Source organism: Melopsittacus undulatus, chromosome Z (assembly GCF_012275295.1).
Source record: "Melopsittacus undulatus isolate bMelUnd1 chromosome Z, bMelUnd1.mat.Z, whole genome shotgun sequence".
In the NCBI taxonomy this organism is placed as follows: Eukaryota; Metazoa; Chordata; class Aves; order Psittaciformes; family Psittaculidae; genus Melopsittacus; species Melopsittacus undulatus.
Window position 1 is genome coordinate 44,496,346 of NC_047557.1, and position 25,288 is coordinate 44,521,633.

Genomic DNA, 25,288 nt, shown 5'->3' on the forward strand with positions numbered 1-25,288 from the left:
AGAGTTAAACTCTAGCCCAGCCATTTACAGGGCAAGTTCACACTGAAACCAGAAGAATAGATTTATCTACCAATTCAAACCAATTCAAACCCAAAGTAATAAAAGGTTACACAAGTTAACTAACTCCTTCTATACATTGAAAGCAGTATTATAAAACTTTTCACAGAGCCTTCTGAAAAGAGATTAATATCATTACACCCATTTTACAAATTGTGTAATTATGGCATGAACAAGTACTGTATTCTATTAACAAATGAATAGGACTTTCAGCTTTTCTGAACAAACCATGTCTGAAATGGTATTAAAATTGAGGACATGTATCAAAACCTTAAGGGGGAAAAATGTTCACAAGAATAGTATCTCACTGCAAGACCAAGATGAAATCAATGAAATTCAGACTTCAAAGTGATCAAAAATGTTTTAAAATTCAACATAAGAAATTTCTCAGGGAAAGCACAGAAACAACTTTTATACTTCTTTGTAGTGGCAATTTTAAACATTATCAGTTTTTCAAAGATCAGTTTATAATGGACAACAGAAAGGCTGATGCTTATATGTGCACTTAGGATGAGGTAAAATAAAATTTGTGTATACACTTTAATGATATTCTTCCATATTTAATGTGAGTCTTATACAAACTTTTGACATCCAGGAATCTCCAGCTGAAGATCAGTGATAAATTTCATGTCATGTTACTGTCACCTTGAGCCAGAAAACTAAAACATACACATGCATTACAGAGTAAAGATGATGTCTCAGTCACAAGAAATGTAGCACTAACTTATCTATAACAGGAAGATAAAAAACTCATTACCATCTTAACAACTCAGTTTCCTCACATAATCTCTCTTACAACTTCATCTGGTTTAACTTGTAAGGCTGCTCAAATCAAAAAAGCACTAAAAATTACCTTTGAAAAAGATAATTACAGTCACGAATACCCCACAGAATCACTCGCTATTGAAGGAATACTTTGAACAAGTTTCACTGTGTTTTTCATGTGCAACAATGAAGCTGAATACCTCATTTGAATGGGGGAAGTGGAGAAAATCACTTCTATTTGATGATGGGAGTCAAATTGCAAGCTTCCATAGCTGCCAGTCTTCTCTTTTGCACTTCTAGCTCTGCCCATGCTGCCTTGCCATTTTTTTTTTCCAGAGGCTGGAGTAAGTCTGAAATATGCCTGTGGTACTTCATAGGCCTTATATTCATAAATCAGGCCAAGATACTGAGAGATAAAATTCTTACAAATGTAAAAGAATTGTTCATCCAGCCCAGTCCAAGTTTTTTTTCTTGAGGCATTGCATCTCTGACTTTCACAGGTATCACTGCAAGAACTTTACATATTGCACAGGCAGAAAGCTTTTTGGGTGACCACCACCTTTTTCTCGACTAATCTTATTCTAATAATCCACTGCCAAGAAATCCCTGTAAAATTAAGTGTATGAACATATCAATATAGAGTACAATATTCCTTTCCAGTCCAGCTAAAGTTTTGAAGTTTTGTTGTATGTTCTCTTGTAATTACACAATGCCACTGACTCCTGAAAATCAAGCTTTGTAGCCAGCAGCATGTAACTGCAAAACGCTTCTGTAAAGGAATATGACATTCAGACATCAACCCATTATTTCACAGAATCACGGACTCACAGAGTAGTTAGGGTTGGAAAGCACCTTAAGATCATTTAGTTCCAACCCCCCAGCCATGGGCAGGAGCACTTCCACTAAACCACACAGCTTGGTGTCATCAGCAAACTTGCTGAGGGCGCACTCAATCCCAGTGTCCATGTCACCAACAAAGATGTTGAACAAGACCGATCCCAACACCAGTCACTGAGGGACACCACTCGTTACTGGTCTGCAGCTGTACATTGAGCCATTGACCACAACTCTTTGCATGCAGCCATCCAGCCAGTCCTTTATCCACCAAGTGGTCCACCTATCAGATTGATGTCTCTCCAATTTAGAGACAAGGATGTCATGTGAGACAGTGTCAAATGCTTTGCACAAGTCCAGGTAGATGACATCAACTGCTCCACCCCTGTCCATCAGTTCCATAATCCTATCACAAAAGGCCACCAAATTGGTCAGGCAGGATTTCCCCATAGTGAAGCCATGCTGGCTGTCACCAAGCACCTGGTTGTTTTTCATGTGCCCTAGCATGCCTTCCAGGAGAATCAGCTCCAAGATTTTGCCCGGCACAGAGGTGAGACTGACTGGTCTGTAGTTCCCTGGGTCATCCATTTTCCCCTTCTTGAAAATGGGGGTTATATTTCCCTTTTTCCAGTCATCAGGAACTTCACCTGACTGTCATGGTTTTTCAAATATGATGGCCAGTGGCTTAGCAACTTCATTCACCAACTCCTTCAGGACCAGCAGATGGATTTTATCAGGTCCCATGGACTTGTGTACATTCAGGTTCTTAAGATGGTCTCGAACCAGATCCTCTCCTACAGTGGGCCCAAGGTCTAGGTTTTCACAGTCCCTGCATCCGCCTTCCAAGAATTGGGTGGTGTGGTCAGAGCCTTTGCTAGTGAAGAACGAGGCAAAGAAGCCATTCAGAGCCTCAACCTTTTCCAAATCCAGGGTAGCCAGTTCTCCCGATAGCTTCTGGAGGGGGCCTACACTGTCCCTAAACTTTCTTTTGTTAGCGACATACCTATAGAAGCCCTTCCCATCATCTTTAACATCCCTGGCCACACTCAATTCTAGCTGGGCCTTAGCTTTCCTAACCTGGTCCCTAGATTCCCAGACAACATCCCTGTATTCTTCCCGGGCCACCTGTCCTTGCATCCACCTTTTAGAAGCCTCTTTTTTCCCTTCTAAGTTTCCTCAGCAGCTCCTTATCCATCCAAGGAGGTCTCCTGGCCCTCCTGCTGCACTTCCTTCTAGCTGGGATGCAACACTCCTCAGCTTGTAGCAGGTGATCCTTGAATATCAACCAACAGTCTTGGGCCCCCCTGGCCCTCTAGGGCTGTATCCTATGGAACCTTGCTAAGCAGGTTCCTGAAGAGGCCAAAGTCTGATCTGTTGAAGTCCAGGGCAGTGAGCTTGCTGCACGCTCTTCTCGCTGTCCTGAGGATCCAGAATTCAACCATCTCATGAGCACTACAATCACGGCTGCCCTGGAGCGTCACATTTCCAGCCAGCCCTTCTCTGTTGGTGAGCACGAGGTCAAGCATGGCACCTTTACTTGTTGGCTCCTCTATTACTTGCTGTCTTCCACACAATCGAGGAACTTTCTGGATTGTTTGTGCTGGGCCATACCATCCCTCCCACAGATGTCAGGGTGGTTGAAGTCCCCGATGAGGACAAGGGCCTGTGAGCCCTTGTCCTGTCTATCTATAGAGTGCTTCATCCACAGAGTCCTCCTGATCGGTTGGCCTGTAGCAGATTTCTCAAAAGTAGCCCAGTTACTAATTCTTTTAAATATGTATTCTGAAGACTGACAATGTTTCCAACTGCTTTTACCATTTTCCCAAAAGAAAGAAAATGAAATTTCACACAGCAATTAAGTAATCTAGTTTTACAAATGTTTTAATATTTCACAGAATCCCAAGGGTTGGAAGGGACCTCGAAAGATCATCTAGTCCAACCCCCCTGGAAGAGCAGGGTAACCTAGAGTATATCACACAGGAAGTTGTCCAGGCGGGCCTTGAATACCTCCAATGTAGGAGACTCCACAACCCCCCTGGGCAACCTGTTCTGGTGCTCTCTCACTCTCACAGTAAAGAAGTTCTTCCTGATGTTCACATGGAACCTCCTATGCTCCAGTTTACACCCATTGTCCCTTGTCCTATCACTGGATATTACTGAAAAAAAACTAGCTCCATCACCCTGACACCCATCTGTTACATTTTCATTTCATTAAGCTAATAGGAAATCTGTAGAAAAGGTTTACCTATAGATGTATCCTAAGAGAAATAAATTCTAAATTGGTACCTTGTTAACTGAAAGACACAATCACTGAGGTTCTGAATGAAACGCCATTCCCTTAACTGCCTGAATTCGAACATGATAGTTTAGCCTGGTTGAGCTCATATTCCCAGAGTTTCAACCAGAATTTTACTGGAATCAACATTATCTCTGCATGTCCATCCATACAAACAAAATGAAAAACTTGTTAAAACTGTGATCTGCATCTCTTTATTTATAAAAGGTACAGTAAATTATTAATGAATCAAATGCATACAGTAGCTGTTCCTTTGGAGAACCTGCATCTTATTTATCAGGTGTAACTGTGTGTCCATCAGTATTGCAATGGCTCTCACCATGTTTTTGTAATTAATAGAAACATTCCAATGCCTTGTACCACTGCAGACAGTTGAGAGAGTTGAGGTTCAATAATTAGGATTCTGGAGGTAGAGACAATCTGGAAAAAGAGAAGTCCTATAAAAGAATACACTAAAAAGTACTAGAGGCTTTTTAAGAATAAGGAAATGCTTAAAAAATGGAAGCTCTCTCTAAAATATATGCAGCAACCCTTTCCCTCCCCACCTCTTTGATAGGTAGAAAATTAAAGTCACATCTCTTAGCCAGCTGTAAGAAACTGGATACCCCAGGCTTCTGTTTCCACTTTGACTGTGCCCTTAAATTTCAGTTCTAGCACCTGCAACCACTGCTCCTCCTGCCGTTTATCTCCACACAGCAGTGGGCAGCCCAATCATTCCTTAAAGGTGCCGGTGTGAGCTACTTGCATGTTGCTTAGATCTGGTCATTCACATGTTAGTCACAAAGTAACACATTTCAGATTTAGCTCTATTTTAATTCAAACGGTGATAAAACAAGTCATTAGACAATTCTAACTCCATGTCAAGGTCTTCCAAAATCTTTTTTTGATCTAATTATTTTAAAAAAATGTTGGTTCATGCTTGCAGGGAATTGAGAACTTCAATAAGATTAATTACGCTGTTGTCTTCCAAAGCTGCAATGTTTCCATTGTGCTTTCAAAGATTAACGCTATATCCTCAGAGACACTGGTAAACATTATCAATTGTACTTTCAGAGAAGGAATTAAAGATACAGAGCAGTGCCATTATTGTCCCAGATGATAACTCAGACTACCACATTCTGGACCTTTTTTTTAACCCCTGTTCCAGCACTAAACAAAAATATTTATCTTTGTTATCTCTCCTAATCACCTGTTTGATACTGGCTCAAACACACAAAAATATTTTTAAACATTAAAAAATGCTTGCTCAATTTCCCACTCTCCTTGATCCTACAGCAAAGTTATGAGGGCTCACTTGTAACAATAGTGCCAATTCAGAGAGCATCATGATGTTATTGAGGATGAAAGAAAGGAGAAATAATGTCTACACAATGTATACTGAACACACCAGTCTGTATCCTGAATTCCTTAGTCAACACTTACACAGGAAACAACCTAAGAGCACATCTCCTCTTTACCCCATTCGTTCTACACCACTTACACAAGAGCAAATGCATACATGAAATCAGTCTGAATCACTGGCATCTTTCACCTCTTCACCGGTATCAAAAACAGTTTATGTCATAAAGCAATGGTGAAACAAGCTTCATTGTCTTTACAGGGAGCTTTGCCTCAGAGAGTAATGGCAGACACTGAGACAGATCTCACAGATCTTTCCAAGTACAAACAGTACCGAAGTACGGTAAATGAAGAAATTTACAACTTCAGACTTTCTCATGGCACTCCTTCCTATAAAGTAGCTTGTGATGTAAAAAAAAGCTAAAACTAAACTTGTATACATGTACAACACATGGTGTGCAAGGTATTTCTGAACCAATGAATTGTGTGCACATCTCTGCCAACTGAGGTAGATTTTTTTCCTTGTTCTAAATATGTTCCACCGTATACTTATTAAGTTCTCAGCGATGCTAAACAAACTTGTATCTTCAGTTTCTTTCAAGGTGGGCATTTTGGCTAACTATTTGATTGAGAAAGTGCATTCTCTTCATCCCCAGGTTGCGTAGGCTTGCTGTTTCCTCTTAAAGTTAAAAATGAGTATCTCAGTCCTCCTGCCATACTAAAGAAAAGAGAACAGAGGTGTCAGACACTTGGTGTTGTATATGCCATTCTATACATATGTACCCTTCCTTCCAAAAATTAAAGAATACCAGCTAGCATAAATTAGGAGTGCCTCAAACCACATCAGCCATCTGAGAAAGCAGCCCTGAGCTGACAAAGATCAATTATTAGTTTCTCAAACAGATTCAAACAAACAGATGTAACTGTTCATCCAAGCACAGAAAGTAACAACTCACGAGTTATATTCAATAGGCACAGCTCACTGAGTTGTTCTCACTTCTCACACCACTTGGCTTCTACTTGGAAGCCCCACAGCTCAGAACTGTGGAAGCCTCACAGCTCAGAACTGTGGAAGCCTCACAGCTCAGAACTGTTGCTCATAAAAACCCAGTGAATTCAATCTCACATAGTAAAACTGCAGACATGTTTCCATAGTTAAGATCCTACCACAGTAAGATCCAATATCTGAAAACAGACATGAAAAGACAACTAATTGTAATGAACTTTATATCCTAAGGCAGTGCTTCTTCAGGTTGGTAGTTTCAAAACTGCTTCACCCAAGTGGGCCAAATGAAACAAAACATAGAAGTGTACCTCACTAAGAAATTTTCCACTTTATAACAAACAAAGGTTATTCCAAGTTCCACTCACCAAATATTTAACCCTATGAAGTTTAGCATGGAGAATATGTAATCTCCACCAATCAACATTCCAATGTAAGCAATGGATATATTCTGAAAGGAAACAAAGGTGTTGCATTTATTCAAGTCAGTTTTCATCTCCAAGAATATAAATGATAACAATTTCTTTATTTTCTAAGGAAATAGCTGCATTCTGTTGCTGGCCACTTTAAAATCAGCATTTAAATTATATTAATGGGGTAGCAGTCTTATGGGTATTGTCACAGTGAAATAAAATAATAAAAGCAGTATGTTTACTAAATGCACGTAATACACTGAGAGTGACTCTCTGGGAATAAAAACAAAAACAAACCAAAAACCAAGAAAGAAAACAGAAAATCAGCTATTTGATATTAAGCAAAATGGAGCACAGCCACCTTCTGAAAATGTACTTCTTTTTCATCTTTGGAAAGCTCCTTTTAAATCCCATTTCTTAAAAGTAGATTTTGGGTTCTCAAGCATAAAAAAAAATGCTTTAAAGCTTTTTATTATTGCTTTGAAATTGTTACCTCCTTATTTTGCCAACTAAATGTGCATTGAAAGCACCTGGCTCATGTTCAAGTTAGGCACAGTTTGAAGATTCTACCTGTCACCCCTCCCCCATCTAGCCTTGGGAAAATTGTTCCCTGAAGACAGAAGGAAAGCTATAGAACTGTGTGATCATTTTACCAACACTGTGCTGGTTTCACATGTGTTAGCAGCTAGACTGGACAATGACATAATTTCTACCAGTTTCTGCTGGGGACTACAGCATCATAAAGTGCTTCTCACCTTTAAAATTGTTTAAAATGCCTCAAAGACTATTGTTGCTCAGAAAACAGAAATAGTGTTGGTCCAGCTTAATGGTTCAATGCACACATATAAAATTTAAAAGAACACTTCCAGGGCCACCGAATGAAAACTACTAGATTGATTAAACATGCCAGCTTCAAAAAACAAACAACTAGTCAACCAACAATCAAAAAACTAAACAAAAAGAAAACCCCAAACCAACACCAAGCTGTAGAATAAGTACCATCTTCCTTTTGCAGATTTTGCTATGCTGGTGGAATTGTATTCCTTAGTCAAGGAATACAGGGAGCACTTTGAGGACTGTTATTCCTGCACCTAACCTAGTTCCTAGGATTCTGATAATTGTTTGACCCACAACTGCGCAAGTTTTGTCTTTTGTTAAAACTCTTCTAGCTCCATTCTTCTCTTTAAACTGGCCCACAGAAAGGTGCTTGGTAGTCAATGACTTTCTTTGCTCAAACATGCTGGCCTCATCAACACAAAAGAAGCTGAATGGGTTTTAAATTAAACTGTATTAGAGAAAACAGACTGTAAGGACACCAAGTTCAGTTTTTAAGATGTGTGTGTTTTGGTGTTGATCAAATTGATCAGAAACCACAAATTAAATCCTCTGTTCAGCTAGAATACAAGTTCTCACATAGAGGCTGAAGTAGTTAACCATAAAGGAATACATTCCTTACCACAATTTAGCCATTATTCTTTGTGAACGCCCTATGTATTAGCTGCAACAAAATCAGTTCAGCCCAAAGTGAAAGTGGGTTAGTCTGTATCAGTTTGCACTGGATTTGCACCAGGCCACCTTGACCTTGAGAGTAATCTGATTCCGAACAGAAGCAGGTGACAGTACCTAATGAAATGTGGTTAGATTTACAACTTTCAATAGAAGTGGTTCAAGTTTCTCTTGTAGGAAATATACATTGATACATGGCTTTCTAGATATACCTGAGCTTCAGTGGAGGAGAATGAAGTCACTTTGTGACGTGACCATGTTTGACACAAGCAATGTCTTAATAGTTAGCCCTTATTTTGAGTTTCCAGCTCAAAGCGTAACCAGGATCACTACTGAGTCAATGCTCTTCCCTGTTTATTTGTACATTCCTGTCTTCCTCTTCTGCCCCATAACTCACCTTGATGGCACCAACTACTGTCGTTGTGAGCGCAGAATTGTAATGACTGCATAGGACAGTAGAATACATCAAGAGAAACCTAAATTAGGTAAAGGAGAAAGTTTTATAAATTCCTCACAGAGACCTCAGAAGTTTAGCAACACTTTTGAAAATTTCCAACACTTTTTGGATTGGTATTTTGCTGAGATCTTCAATCCCACCTGTTCCAAACTCTAAAAAAAATAATCTGTGGATCTGTATTTTAAGATAATGACATACTGTAAATACACATTGAATTTATGCTGCTTTAGCTCTAGCAGAGCCACGCCTATTCTTTGTGCTTCTTATACATCAGTATTTGAAGTTAGTCTGACCCATTGGTTGACGACATATGAAGGAGCAGAACAGAAACCCTACTTTTTTTTCTATTCTTCCTCTGACTCAGCAGTTCCAACAGGAACAAAGCATGGTTTCATTACTTTTGAGTCTCCCTTGCTTTTCCAGGTACTTTAAAGAATACACTATATGCCAATATATCCTATAAAGAATATCCTATAAAGAATATCCTATATGCTAAAGGGCTTACATTCTATTAACTGCAAAGAAGTAAATCAGAAGAGACAGCCAGCAGAGAACCTGGGTACAGAAAATAAAAAGCTGAATGGTGTGATTTTGATTACTGTATTGTGATGTCAACACCACAGAGAGTAGTGATACTGTTATTTACATTTTTAGAAATAACTGAAAGACAAGACAGAAGCCTGGGGGGGGAACAAATTTTCTTTAAGTTTTAACATAACTTACTGGTGAGTCTTACAATTAAGATCTGCAATTTGAAATACTGTCACTAAAACACCTTACTTGATTGCCCTGTGTTCTTACCCCAAAAAGCAGGAAAGAACAAATTGAAAGACAAACAAAAAATTTGTCCAGTGCTGGAAACGTGTTGCCTATTAAAAAAAAAAAAAAAAAAAAAAGAGAGATAATTATGTACTATTAAATCAACCATAAATACATATAAAATGTAGTTACATGAAAATGTGCAAAATCATGAAATGCATTTGATTCATATTATAATTACAAAACACTCATATACTATTGAATTCAGTTTAAGGCATTTAAATTCAGAAACAGGATGATGGCACACATGATGCCTAGACACACTTTGGTACCATGTATAGCAGTGCAGATATAAAACTGCACATTGCAAGCAATAAATAAAAATACAATACAGAGAATTTATGGTTTTATATTTATTGATAGTTAACAACGATTAATTTTGTATAATAAATCATGTTGAAATGACACAGGGAGGAAACCCAGATAAATAAATAACCTCCTTGAAATCTGTTTCATAGACTCTTAGAATCACAGAATAGTTAGGGTTAGAAAGAACACTAGACCACATCACCCAAGGCTCTGTCCAGCCTCGCCTTGAACACTGCCAGGGATGGAGCATTCACCACTTCTTTGGGCAACCAGTTCTAGTGCCCCACCACCCTCACTTCCTTATATCTAACCTGAACTTCCCCTGTTTAAGTTTGAACCCATTATCCCTTGTCTTATCGCTACAGTCCTTGATGAAGAGTCCCTCTCCAGCATCCTTGCAGATATGTCAGATACTGGAAGGCTGCTATGAGGTCTCCATGCAGCCTTCTAGTCTGCAGAAAGCCCCAACTTTCTTAGCCAGTCAGCTTTCAAGGTCCAAGCCTTCATTTCTGACCTAGAATAGGTAAACTAGAATAAATAAGCACTGCTAAGGTCTCTCAACAATGAAGGTCAGTGAAAAGACTAAATCATCACTTTAGAACAAGATGATCTTAAGGTCCTTTCCAACGCTAGCTGTTCTATGATGCTGTATTTCTATGAAGTCTGCTTCTTAATGACACACAGCAAACAAACACACAGTGCCACACAACAATCATTAAGAAATATGTCATAGATTCTTTCCCATCTCTAGAAACTCCAGGGTATGCTTTATTTTAATCCAGTTAGTTTAAAGTCACCTGTATCAGCACAAACTTCATCAAAGGCTGAACACATTCCTTAGAAACAGGATAAAGGTCTGTTAGTCCATCCTGAGCTGTGACTAGCTGAACCTCCACCACCTGAGGTAATAGGTTGGAGGGATCTTGAGCAGCTTTGCCCTGCTTGAATTGTGCTGTGGTGTGCAACAACAAACTGCAAAGTATTACAGAGAGACATTCCAGGACTTACTTTCTCTTCCATTGCATCATGCTTTCCTGTATTCCTAGTCAGCCAGGAGGAAAAAGTGAATACTGGGATACTCACAAACTGCAGTCTCTAAAGTCATAATATCTACCATTCCAGAACTAGCTAGAGGAGCAGAAGAAATCTCCCTATCACATAGACACAGTATTGATATTTTGACTGGCAAAAGACACATGCTGTGCATTGTCTGTGATAGATCAAGGCAAAAAGCTCTGCTAGGGTAAAAGCAAACAAACTTATATGGCCTGAAAATCCGCTGAATACAGATGTTACCTAGAATGATTTGTTGATTTTTCACCAGTATTTTTCCATTTTCTCCCTTTTTTCAGAGATTTAATCCTTTGCATCACTTAGACACTAGTTATCCATGTCATTTAATGACACTTTAATATTAAGTGAGCAAGCCAATGCACATGTGCAATAGGCAATATGCATTTATCTGACATTTATTTATTCTTTTCAGGTAATTGAAGATTAAACTGTTTGTGCCAAATCAACAACTCCTTTTTTTTCCCCATGGAATTAACCTAGTAGCAAGGTAAACTTCTTTGTCCAGTTCTCCCAAAATGCCTGTAGCCTGACTGCTGGGAAAGCAGTGGAAACTTTACAGTCAAACTTGGACCCCAGTACATCTGCCAAGAAAGGCATCAGCTGCATTTTCCTAAACTGGCAAAAGGTCATGCTGGACTGACATAATGAGATTTCATATTCAGAGCAGATCTAAATCCATCATTTTCAGGGAATGACAATTTTTCCACATAAAACAGACTTCTAAGAACACAATGACAAAATCATGTGAATTCAGGGCACAACAAGGGACACTGCAATGATTTATGAGACCCTCAAACTCTGTAACAATTTTTATTGGCAAATCTCAAACATTTCCAAAAAGTAATATGAGTGTCTATACTCATTTTACTGGTAAGAAAAAGTCAACTCAGTAAGTCTGTGAGGGAGCCAAAAAACCACAAACCTCTTGGTCCGATACTTTGTGCCAGGATATTCTGCCTAAGGTGTTATACTGTGTTATTAGCTATGGAGAGTCACACTGTCATTCCATAAGAATGCTACATATAGATTACTAAATTAGGCTGAGACTAAAGAGGAATCTGTTCTCTGCATCAGAAAGACAGACTGGAAATTGTCTGGTTTTGGTATTTGCAATCTTATTTTGTAGCATGTGGCAAATCACACATGGCAAGAGCTACCACACAAATGCAGCTTCTCCTTAGAGCGAATAATTAAAAGTTCTTACCTATGAAGGGCAAGCTGAAGTCACATATTTCAAATACTAGTCACTAATATGGAGGTAAACAAACAAAACAAACAAAAATTGCCACCAATCTTCCCCTCCTTCTGAAAAAAAAAAAACCAAACAAAACCTACCCACCAAAAAATCACCTTGAACTAAATACCATTAGCAGTCTGAAATATGCAGTATTGCTCCTTACCTGCTGAAAGTCTCCAGTAGAAAAGCTAATAATAACTGTTGGAATCACCATGAAACAAGCATTATAGAAAAGGACACCATATTTCCCCAACTCCTGTGGAAAATGAAACATGGTGTTTGCAATTACAAGCCAATTGGGAACAAAATACTAAATATTACTCTGGTAATCTATTGTTAATGAGCAGACAAAACATAGTACCTTTCAATTTCAAATACAAGCTTGTGACCCTTGGATTCAGTGTTTAGTACTGAGGTGGGTCTTCATTGTCTCTATGCTCTGGAGAGTATTACTGCTCTGCTATACCTTGGACAGCTTCTACAACACCAGCTAGTTAGAAAATTCCCAAGGCACTGGTCCAGAACTGCTTTGTGTTAGGCTCCATGTATGATGTCTCTGCATGGCCAAGGGATTACCCATACCATCTACTGCAAATCAACCATGAAAGCATAGGGCTCGTGGCTCCCTATTGCAAGCATAACAAACATTAATGAAGTCTGACTTTTAGATGGAGCATCTGCAATCACTGGTAACTGATGTACCTTCAAGTGACTTGGGGCATGCCATACATCCTGTTGGTTAACTTGCCTGACAAAAGGCAGAAGATTAGGGGAATGAAAAAGCAGCCCTTCCTTTCTCCAGATTCAGCCATGCTACTTAGCAAATCTCTTCAACTTCTCTCTTGCTTTACAAAGAAACCCTATATTCTGCATGAAGCTGTGGGGCTGTAAAGTGCTGCTGACAAAGAAACATGCAGAGTATGGACTATATGTAACTACTGAGATATATATTTTCACAGACTGAACCACAAGTCAGTGACAAAACCTTTATCCCACATCTCCAGGACTGCTGTTTGCTATGTCTTGGTACATTTTAATGGCACTGTATTTGAAGAGCAGTCTGCTCAGTGTTTAAGTAAAGTATAATGTATTGAAGTATCACCTAATTTTTTCTTTCTAATATTTGGGTTTGGTAGACTTGCTATTAAATAGCTAAAAATGATAGCAGTTTTTGTGGTTATTGACTTAAACTGGACAGGTCACTTTTCCTACCCAGAAGATTATTTTACATAAACCTCACTAAATGTGTGTTTCTATTCAAAAAGTCATCTTCCTTAGAAGTACAGACCAAGTTTTCTAATCAAGTAAATAAAATTTATTAAGCATGCATCTATCAACTGAAATATGAACGCAAATGAAACTAATTATTAGTTCCTAACTGTATATTCATAGTCATATCATAGGCAATCCACTGTAATAATACTGTCATAATATTAAACTCAACCTAATCACCACAGTTACCTTTGGATCGATTTTCTGCTTTGTGTAAACTCCATTTGCTGCTGTAAAGATATCATTCAGCAATACAAAGGTGTAACCCTCCAGGTTAAAAGACAGATCAGACCTGGGAACGAAATATTATATTGCAAATAAGCAAACAGTATACAGTGCATTGCAATTATTTGTTTACCTAAAAAAACTATCATAAATGAGGAAATCCAAATCCTGGCAACCGCAACAAGTCACAGGTTGTGCTTCAAGCCTTCTTTGTAAGTCAAAGTACTTTACATTTCTTCAGTCACAGGACCATCATAGATGAGTCATCAGAGGGTTCCCAGTACTCAGCATGGAAGTGTTAGGAAATGTGCAGTTTTCATTCTATGAAAAATTCTATCTGCTTCAATCCCGACAACTTGTCCAATTACTACTGAGCATACTTACCTATTTCTTTTAACACAAGAAGTAGCTAGGGAAAAACTACTTGTTTTTTACAGGTAGCGCAGATGTTGTCATCCTTTCTGTTTTGACTAGTCACCTCATGGATATAGGGATATTCATTTAATAAGACATGGCTCCCGTCCGAGTCACATCACATGGAAATTAGAACATTTGTACACATCAAAGCTCAGAAATAAAAAATAATAGTACATTTCCAGCTCAGTAAAGGAATATTCACAGAAAGAAAACAAAGGAGACTGGCATACCAGTGCTTTGTGAACTATCTAAAATTAAAAAAAAAGACACTGCTTAACTCAAAACAATATTTGACAACAACGAAAAAAAATTACGCTTTATATCCAGAGCAAAAATACATTTTTCTGAGATTATTACAATATATTGAGACTAGGAAATAAAAGCAGCATTCCTCACACAGTTTTAACTTGCTTAATTTGTGATCCTGTAAAAAAGGAAAACCTAGAGGGGAAAAAAGAAGACTCAAATACTTCCAGCAGGAATTCTTAATTTTTCCCTTTGTTTTCCAAATGATGTCAGTAGAGAGATTTTTGAAACCAGCTTAATCCAGAGTAATTGATCTTTATTTAGGTTTACTCGGCACAGAAAAAAATCCTCTTATTTTCTCTCCTCTCATAACAGGACTTCATATAACAAGTGGGAACCTTACCCAGCTGCTATGAAAGCTCCAAGAATGATGGCAAATACGCTGACTACAATGCTCAGTGGATATCGTTTCCTGTAAACAAAAATTAAGACAGTTCACAGTTTCATTATTTGAAAAGGAGACTAAATGACTGGCTGCCTGAAAAGTTTCAAAGCAATTAGTAATCAGAGAACATTTAACACAAGGGCATAGTCATGATAACCTTAGAGAAGCAGTGTGATTGACCATGAGCCATGCTGTCAGACTTTGGCCCTGAGAACAGAGATTGAAAAAATATTGTGAGCATTCTGCTGCTAGATAATTTCAAAAGTAAAGATTAAAGGTTTGAAGTAACAACTGTGGAACAAACTGCAATTTACTGTGCAACTGTATTCATAATGGACATACTACAGTGTCTTTCCATAATCCAATAACGGAAAATCACAACACATGCAGTTTTTCATCTCACCTTTCCTGGGGAAGGGGCTGTACAGCACACTGTCTGGGCTATTTTTCAAATAGATACTTGTTTTGAAATCAAACTGAAACCTTGTACTTGAAGGGGAAAGCACAGAAGCTTATGACATTCTTCACTATGTATACAGCAGCACTGCCACAGAGTAGGAAAAAGCATAATAAATAACTATTCTGCTTCTTATATCTCTACTACTTTATTTAGAAATGTCTTAATACTGCAGTGTGCCTTACAGACATTTGCCTTTGCTAGCCTCAGCTCTGAGCTGGCCTGTGAGAAAAGATCCATCAAAACAAAATGTACAATGCTCTTGCAGAAATCCTGTGTCAACTGACCCTAACTGTGGACCACTGTCCCAACAACAAAGCTATATGCTGTCTCTAGATAGCTTTGGCTTTGATCATAGTGTCTCTTGACAGTAACAACCCAAATCTTGACTGCTTTTCAAATCCTGAGGTAATCCAGCATGGACTCTTTGGAGTCCTTTCATTTTCAGCTCTGAAGAAATACACTGCAGCAGCCTGTAAGAATAGAGAACATAGCATTCTGCTCTTAAGCTTCATTTAGGCTAGGATGTTACTTGCACTCATACACCACATTGCTGTAGTCCAGCTGGAAGCTGATGCCAACCTCACTGACTCACATTTTCCTCATCTCCTCATATGAGTCCTTAGCCCAACAAGAGAGGACTGCATATTCTGCTTTTCCTGTAAGAATTTATAACTAGAAAAGAATCCCAAAACATCCCGAACAATGCATCACACTGATCAACTGTTGCTTCAGTCAAAAGGAGATGACAGTCTACCTGAGGCTTTTTGAAAAGCTTTTCTCCTGATTGTCATGTCCCTCATGTTGCCCGCGTTCAGCTTCAGCTGATATATTTATATTCTTGTTTTTCCAAGTCAGTACAACTGGAAGTAGTGATCCCAAGCTGCAATACTATATACTTCTTGATTTCTCATTAAAAATAATGTCTGAGTTGTGCTCTGCTTACCTGATTCCTGTGTTAACAGTCAAGAGAATGAGCTGTGTAAATGACATCTACCTTTTCCCCCAGTATTCACTAAAATGCATATATCTATGTCTTCAAGAAAGCTACATATATCCACTTTCATTGCTTTTCTCTATTTGTCAGTAAAAATCAATATTCTGATGAGATGCCACTAGCAATCCATTTTATATGATCTTAAATTAAAAAAAAAAAAATCACCCAAGTATGATGATTTCCAGCAGTAAAGTAAGTGGAATGGTAAACTTCCTGAGCACAGTAAACATCGGCAAACTGTCAAAAAAACACATAAAAATTCAAGCATAGCATCAGATTAACAGCATGTTTATGTTCTAATTCTTATTTAAGTTTACTAACCAGAGGATAAAACCATTAGTTTAGCAATAAGCAACCAAAACAAATTTCCAGCCACTTGGCTTACATGAAAAAATGTCAGTCTGACACTAGAGTAGGATTACATAATTGAATTATTGACAAATAACAAGATTTGCCAGTTTGTAAAACAATGCAACTGGCTACCTCCTAAAACGTCCCTCTGCATCAGTGAAATGGAACATAGAAGCTATTTTCTACCTAGCACAGCCCCTATGAAATAATTCCTGGGCAAAGTAAAAATTATTTCTATTGTAAACGTAAAGGACACACAATAAACCTGCCTTTGAAAACATGTAATAGGAATAAAATACAAAGCAAACATGCTTAGCAAACAAACTGTGCTTTAAAAAAAGTAAAATAAATCCACAGGAAAAAACTCAGAGAAAGTAAGAAATGTGGGATCAGCTGTGAGCACCAATAAACAGCTACTTTTGAGCAACATACTTTTGTTCTACACAAAGCCACTGGAAATTTTTCAAAATTGAGAAAACACTTGCATCTGACACTTTGGAAATCTGACAGCATGGCCATATGGACCAATTAACTCCCGGTTCAAGATAACTTTTAGCAACTGCATTAATAAGTGATACAAATCCTAACATGGAGTATAATCATTTTCCAACAGACATTCTGAAGTTATGCACAGGATCATCTACACCTTAGAGACAACCCAAACAAGATGAAAAATTCTAAAATACAAACAAATATCACATAATTTAACAAAATGATAATGGTAGAAACACTGCAGCCATTCTTACTTTTCTGTTATAAAAATCAGTTATGAAAGTAATCTAAAATAAATCAGCCACAGGAGGAGGATATGTTACACTTATGTTTAAAATAACCTACTAAACTTTTTTCTTTTACAAATACAGTGAGGAAATGGGAAAGAAGAACCCATGAATCCAACTTTTACAGGATTTTTACCCCTTGCAAAAGAAAAGGGTAAAATCCAAACAGTCTACTTATATCTTCCATTTACTGTACCTGAGTTTGCTGGTACTTGATAATCCACTTATGTGGTTTCCAACATAAATCAGAGGCAGAGGAAACAACTGTGATAAAATTAAAAGCACAACTCAGATTATTATGTTTTAAGCACTGTTAAGAAACTTTGTTAGAATTTGATAACTGTATTAATATGAGATGTACTTTTAGCAAGAAGAGAGTTTTTTTAAGGAAAAAAGAGAATCAACTGTGCTGCAAACTCATCTGCAGCTCGTGTTCATGTGACCATTCACAACCACAGCTCCACTGGTTTCATTAGGAGAGTTGCAATCTACCTGTAATGAGACTGAGACTCTGCTTAAATGTTAAACAGTTTTATTTGAATTACTTACAATCCTCTGATTAATACTCATCATAACATCTGAATGTTAGGCATAAAGTAATATTAATAACAGTAGCTAAATAAGAAAGAGAACAGGTGAAATAAAAGAATAAATAAACCTCATACTAAGTAAGCATGCTGTGCTTCTCTATGTACTCCACATTAATATGCCTGGCAGACACACCATTTCAGATCTACCCAACAAATTATGCTATGTGATATAACAGAATGGAAAAAAAAAAGTATTTAGGGTAAAATAAACTTTGCCCTCCCCAAATTCTATCATAATGAAACTGACTTGCACAGAAACATATGGGCCTTAACACAATATAGAGAAACAGTAAGTGATATTCAAAGCTCATTAAGAAAATGTACAAGTGAGGCATCTACACAATATTCAGCTGCAGCTCAAAGCTCTTAATACTCTCACCATAGAAAAGCTGCAGAAGATTAAAACCAACCAAAGGAATCAATGGGGACAAAGGTGGTGTGTAAATCTAATGCCACTCACTATTAGTCAAGTGGAGCTGAAACAGGAAAAAGACAAGTACTCTATCCTAACGTGTAATAGCTGCTGTTGTGCCTATACATGCTCCAGGAGACTGATCAGCAAACTGTGATTGGAGGCTACACCCTCTCATATCATTGTGTGCTGGAAAAGTGTACAGAGGAGTAGGCTGCACTTTATCTATGTTAACAATTCTGCATTTCTTTGACAGCAAAGAGAAGAGAGAAAAGTGCAGTAAAAGTTAACTACAGCTAACTAAAGCTAACTTTTAAGTGAAAGCGAAAGTAAACAGGATTATAAACAGAAGTAACAATAAATACTCAGCCTGTCAACATAAGTTTGAAAAAAAATTATAATGCACTATCTTTTCTACAGGTTTTTTAGAAAAAAATTGTCTATTTCATTCATAGGATGAAAGCAGAGCTGACATTACATTTGTTTTCCTCTGAAATCCATCTGTTGTAAAGATAAAATTACAACATCAGAGATCAGTGAAATGTTTACTTAGAAAGGGTCAAGCACTCCAAAGCTTCATCGCTAAAAAAAAGCACCTTGCTAATTTAAAAACTCTAGCTGAAAGAACTGAGCACATAAACCAGTCCTGGAGTGAAAAGCAATGATAATCTTAGTGTCAATGAAAGCAAAAGTTGTCAAAAGGATGAAGAGTCAGTCAGAGGAGGCTTTAAAAAGTAAAGAAATCAACAATGAGCAATCCATCTGATTAACTGTGACTAGCCTAATCCAGCACTATAGGCAACATACAAGTCCTAGGTGCTGCAGTGCTGACTGCTCCCAGCATATCCAGGGAAGTATTGCAAAGGATAGGTATTATTAAAACAAAGAAAATAGGTGCTGTATTTTTTTCAGTGAATTTATACTAATGCTGAAGTAAAGCCAACAGCAAAGAAAGGGCATAGTATAGTGCAACAGGGGGAGGTGGAGGGAAGAAGCTTCTCGACATTTTTTATATGCAAAACTCAAAACTACCCACTTTGAAACCTTCTTCTTTCCTATTTTGGAATAAATACGGATTGTCCATTTTATAATTGGCCAATAATTTCAGTATGCATTAAAAATAAACAGCATTCACAAATGGCTGCAAGACATTCATAGTAAACCTCATACTGACAGTACAAGATTCTGCAGCGAAGATGCTGGCCTGAAAAGCTACGACATCTGAGCCCTGCAGCAGAGCTGTTAGCTAACTTTGTAACTCTGAGCCAACACTGACCAATAACCTGCAACAAAAAAGTAAATGCACAGGCTTATGCATAAAAGTAAAGCTCCAGCAATATTGCACATAGATGCAAAAGTCTACATGGATCATTGCTGTAGTAATTTCAGATCCTAGCTTCCAGTCTGAGATAATAAAATATCCTCTCATATTTTCTCTGCCCTGACTCTTCAGACCATGTACACTTTAGGCAGGAGCTATCCCCTGCCTACAATATTTTCAGTGAGCATTTTTTTAGTCATTCCCATGGAACATAAATCTTACATTTGGAGTCAACTGCTACTCAGGTTTTTGATCTATCACATATTCTTTTTCTATTGTTTTATCACATATCCCATTCAAATTTCCAAGCAGCGTTTCTCTCGTCATACTGTGAGCAAATTTTTTCTGAAACAGAGATCTCCCATTGATCCTAGAATGAATTGTATATATCCAGATAAATACTTCAGGAATCTGAAAGATTTCATCAGCTGTATGAAGGTACAGCACCTTTTCCTATGTACTACATGCCAAAATGGCACCACATTTCTGTGCAAACAAAAGGCGTGAATATTGCAGGGAAACTAACATGGTCAAACCTAATATTAAATGAAACAAAGATATAAATAATCACACCTGACAAACAATGCATTTTTTTTATCTGTTGTTCTTTTATATCTTGTCTCCATAAGAAAGAATGCCAGTATAAGAGGTAACATTTTAGTATTAATATCAGAACCTATGCAGTCCTTACCTTTAGAGGTATACTTTTGTCAAAATCGGGGAAGTGAACAACCTTATTTATTTTTGACACATACAAGATAAGTATAGTGGCTGCCATCTAAATAAAGAGAAAAAACAAAGAAGTCATGTAAGAGCAAAACTGTCATGTATGACTGAAAGAATTGCTTCAAAACCAAAACCTTTACATGCCTTTGACAAATGCTAGGTATTATGTATTTCTGCTAAAGAACAATACAGAATGCAATTAATAAACTGGAATAGCTTTATTATTATGAATTTGGCCAGTTATTTATTTAAATATAGACATGTGCTTTACTAGCTTGGGAAAATTAGCAGCACTCTGTAAAACAATGCATGCTGAGAAGGATCGGAGGAAATAAAACAGGACAGGATCCCAGAGTAGTGATGCTATTTTCAGTGAGTGTTGGTTAGTCTGAGAAAACACTCCTACAGTTTTTTTGGTAATGTGAGGCAGGGGTTGTGCATTGATCAGTTTGTTGACAACATGAGGAAGAAACAATAAATAGATGGACATGATGAAGGAAAATATCTGAGCAATCACACATCATAACTTGGTGCTTGCCCCAGGGATGAAAAAAAAATTAACATTTTTCTTATTAAAAAATACAATAATAGACTATCTAGAGGATGGGGTGGAGTCACACTTTGCAGACTAAAGTATTATACCATATTATATACACTTTACAAAATGTTCAGGGAAGTCTTGGAAGGATCAGACAATAAAAAAATGGAAATGCTACTGAGTCTTAAGTTCTGCAATGAAACAAAGCCATACCATTGCTCTTAACATGAATTATTGCCACATTTTATATTCTTTGGCTTCCACTGAAACATCATCTGTGTGGTTCCTTGAGCAGACCAGACGTGTGAAACTCTGCCTCACCCTCTCACACTGCCAAGACTTTACAAGACATTTTACTTCAGCACCAAGCAGCAGAGATGTCAGACTTGCAGTACCTTGTTTTCACTTCTTTCTCACTACCCCTTGGCTTGCAACCTTAGCAGAAAGTAAATCCTCTGTTTTAAATGTATTTGCCTAAACCACGCTTGCTTCAAGGCTCCATATTTCCCAGCCATACCTCTGCAGTCATACATCTGAACTTTGGTTTTACTATGATGCCTAATAATGAATAGTAATAAAAAATAAAGAAAAAAGATAGATAAAAACCCCAGAAATTAAAGGAAAAGAGAAAAGAGAAAAGAGAAAAGAGAAAAGAGAAAAGAGAAAAGAGAAAAGAGAAAAGAGAAAAGAGAAAAGAGAAAAGAGAAAAGAGAAAAGAGAAAAGAGAAAAGAGAAAAGAGAAAAGAGAAAAGAGAAAAGAGAAAAGAGAAAAGAGAAAGGAAAGGAAAGGAAAGGAAAGGAAAGGAAAGGAAAGGAAAGGAAAGGAAAGGAAAGGAAAGGAAGAGAAAAATAAAATAAGAAAAAAAAAAGAAAAGAAAAGGAGAAAACCACAAACATATATTTCTGCTACAGCAGTGCAATTGCCCACAGGTAAATAAGGCAACAAAGAACCAAAATTGTGTGGTAGCCCTACTGGAAAACTCCTGGTAAAGAGGAGAGAAATTTATGAGGAAATTTATCTACAAGTAGAGGCGATATCTCTGCAGAAAATCCACAAATGCTCAAGTAGTCTTATAGGATCTATTCGTTTACTAGAACAAATGCTGACAGTTTTGACAGCCAGATCTCTGAATTACTGAACTTTACAAAGGCAAATAAATGGCATTTCCAGTCCTTTACATGACTCTTCCCAGGTAGTAGTTTTGACTTGAAACTTCCTTGATCTCACTAAAACAAATCACTCTTCCTTACATCTAATCTGTCTAATTCAGAAGACAAGCAGTGCAGTATAACTAAGATTCCTGCCCCTTATGCGCATTCCCCCCTGTGCTAACATTAGTTTAATTTACAAAATAATAAGTACATTAAGTATGCTTTACTTGTGAACGTACCTGCCCAATGCCAAGAAACACTGGTGACGGGAAGCTGAAAAACAGAAACAGATATTTAATTCTGAGAAAAAAAAAAAAAAAATTTAGCCCCAGAGCCAACAACTGGACATGTGGATGTCTGGCCTGTCCTTCAGAAGAGTTCAGGAGCTTCTACCCTTATTGGAGTCCTAACATTTAATTTCTGCTACAGCAAAACACAAGCTGCATCCGAATAATATAGCATATGCACAGTTGATCAATTCTAAATTACTACTTCTTTTGGGGATATTTGTAAGTGACGGTAACAACACATTTGGAGAACTCTAACAATGCATTATTTTTTGAGTGGACTCATATATATTGTACACCCTGAGATGGTATAGTAACTTAAATCTCTTCCACTTGCCCTAACTTTGAAGCTTATGTCCACAGCCCAAACTCACTAGGAGTGTGTTTTTGTGAAAATAAAGGTACCTAGGTAAATGTAGAAACATTTATTGTCTGCTAAACCAACTAAATTCTTGCCATAGCCCCTCAATTATCTTTATTGGAAAGCATGGATACTTAAATATTAAGAAAGCAGAAACTTTAGCTGGACTCCTGAAAAGCCTGAGTGCTTCCTTTTTACCCCGTAAATCAACATACAATTAAACCCAATCAATGTGTGGCACTAACTGCTAACTCTCTGCATGCATACTGAAACACAAGTAAAGAAGTTATTTATGAATGATGTCTGCTTTATGTCATAACCACCACTAGCTGGAGCCTCACTGCCCAAAAGTCTTGAGTATCAAGTAGCTCCCTGACCATGACAGCTTCTGTTGCCTCCCTGGAGTCATTCAGCATCTTGCTGGACTGCACCATCAGGAGTGTTCGCACAGAAACCTGCATCCAGGAAGTCTAAATAAAACCCATTTCATTCTCTGTGCACATCTGCCCTAAAAAATGCTTGAGGAGGATCCACATTCACAGCAAGTATTGTGATTTTTCACTATCAAGGCTCCTTAAGATTGTGGCTATTTATCACAGAAGGCACCGGGAATTGTGACACTACTGCCTGGTGTGCTGAGAAATGTAAATCTCAAATGAGCACCAACGGGACAGAAACATAGTATTAGCAAAAGGAAGAAGTGCTCTGAAACACAGCAGAAGGGCTACAATGACACTGGAGTCGTAACACTGAAAAAGACTCAGGAGTGGCCAGTAGCAAAATTGATTACAGGAAACAGAGGTTTTAGGGGAAATGATAAAAAACAAACAAACAAACAAACCAAACAAACAAAAAAAAGAGCAGAAAAAACAGGCCTTCCATTTATAATCCTGTGACTCCTAAACTGGCTTGTACATACAGCTACACCATATAAATACGGAGACTTCTGTATAATGCAGATTTCTCCAGGCATTTTTCATTTGAAGAGCCCTGAACAATCCCAGATGTAAGGTATGTATACAAAACTTTGGCTTACTGATGGGCATGCTGTCCTTCATTATCTTTCACAGATGTGCTAGGCGCATGTCAGGGACTTACTGCAGATTGTATGATAAAAACCACTATAAAACAAAATCTCAACTTGCCTTGCATCATTTCTGGGAGATGTTATATACACCTGTTATGTGTTCAAATAGCACTGAATTAGAAAATAAATGCAAGTTTTGTGGTTTAACTTTTTTTGCTTTTAAATATTTCTCACATTTTAGGTGTTTTGTGGTTTTTTTTCCCCTAGTTCAGAATGAGCTGAAACACAGCAAAACCAAAGGAAACTTTTAAAGCAAAGAATAGTAATGATGAAAAGATCACAGCTACAGGACAATGATTCCATATAAGATGCTCCATCAAGTCAAGGATGTAGCTTTGGTGGTTTTATTATGAGATTTTCTAGGGTTCACTTTTCGCGTTCTGTTACCTCAGAAAAAAAAGGTAATCAGACTGGTAGACACAGTTAGGGGGAACGCTGTTTTCCTGAAGGACCTAAGGTGATACAACCGGTGAAACACTAGCCTCAAAGCTGGGAATAACGAAAAGCCTTTGAGGAAAAGATTAGCCTGCTTCAAAAGTACGCCTGACACTAACTTTGTCATCGGGCGGTGTTACCGAAGCAGTACATACTGGCCAAAATGGGGCCTGAAACTGAAGCCACCGACCCGGCCCTCAGCACTTACCATGACAGCTGCTGTGCCGGTGGGCGAGATGACTGCCCCGGCCCAACACCCCTATGTGATGCGAAGGGCAATGGGAAAGCTCCCTGATGGGCGGTGCGGGGCGGCCCGGCTCCACTCCGGTTAGGGAGCTCGCCCTCGCCAGGCAGCGAGCGGTCCCGCCGCCAGTCTGCGGGACGGCCGAGCCGGGACAGGCCCCGCCGCCAGCCCCGCCGCTGCCTGTGGTCCGGCCCGCGCCGCCGGCCCTCACCTGTAGGCGCTGAGCAGGGCCTTGTTCACCAGCACGATGAAGAACGAGCACGTCCCGTAGAAAAGGGCTGAGAGCACTCTGGGAAGCACTGACGGCGCGCCGCAGCCCGCCGCCTCCCCCACGGCCTGCCCGGCGCTCATCGCGGGAATGAGCGGCTGCGGGAAATGCTTCGCCGCGGACCGCACGGCTGCTGCTGCCAGCCGGGACACCACCCCTCCTCCCGGGCCCTGCGCGGCGCGGCCCGGCCCGGCCCAGGGCAGCGGGAACCGGCAGCGGCGGCAGGCCGCTCCCTGGCGGGGCGGAGCCCTGTGGGGAGCCCTGGTGTGAGGCCTGCCGCCACCCCACCCCTCTCCCCTCCGGCCCAGCCCCGGCAGCACAACCCGCTGCGGCTCGGGCGAGAGGCAAGGTATGAGAGGTAAAACCCAGCGCGAAGTGCTGCCTCAGGGCGCCGCTGCACCAGGGGGACAGGTCCGCAGGTTCAGCCGCACCCGGGACCATCGTCCGGCACCAGCTTGTCCGGTGTTTACCACCCTGGTGCGAAAGGAGCTCGGCACCTCTGGGCACTCGCCCTCAGGCAAGAAGGAGGCTCAAAGCACCCAGGACTGCAACCGAGCTCGGTTTCACATC

General features: G+C 38.9%; 1 protein-coding gene across 1 annotated transcript; it reads right to left on the reverse strand.

Moving 5' to 3' along the window:
- Window positions 1-4,140: 4,140 nt before the first annotated feature.
- Window positions 4,141-24,947, reverse strand: SLC35D2 (solute carrier family 35 member D2). Its single transcript, XM_034072961.1, has 12 exons — window positions 24,662-24,947; window positions 22,276-22,309; window positions 20,312-20,398; window positions 17,494-17,561; window positions 16,333-16,404; window positions 14,672-14,740; window positions 13,570-13,672; window positions 12,272-12,364; window positions 9,471-9,538; window positions 8,610-8,688; window positions 6,662-6,744; window positions 4,141-6,008 (listed from the first exon to the last, which is right to left on the reverse strand). Exons 1-12 carry the CDS (start codon window positions 24,799-24,801, stop codon window positions 5,906-5,908), a joined length of 999 nt encoding a protein of 332 aa, XP_033928852.1. The 5' UTR covers window positions 24,802-24,947; the 3' UTR covers window positions 4,141-5,905.
- Between the last annotated feature and the right edge of the window lie 341 nt (window positions 24,948-25,288).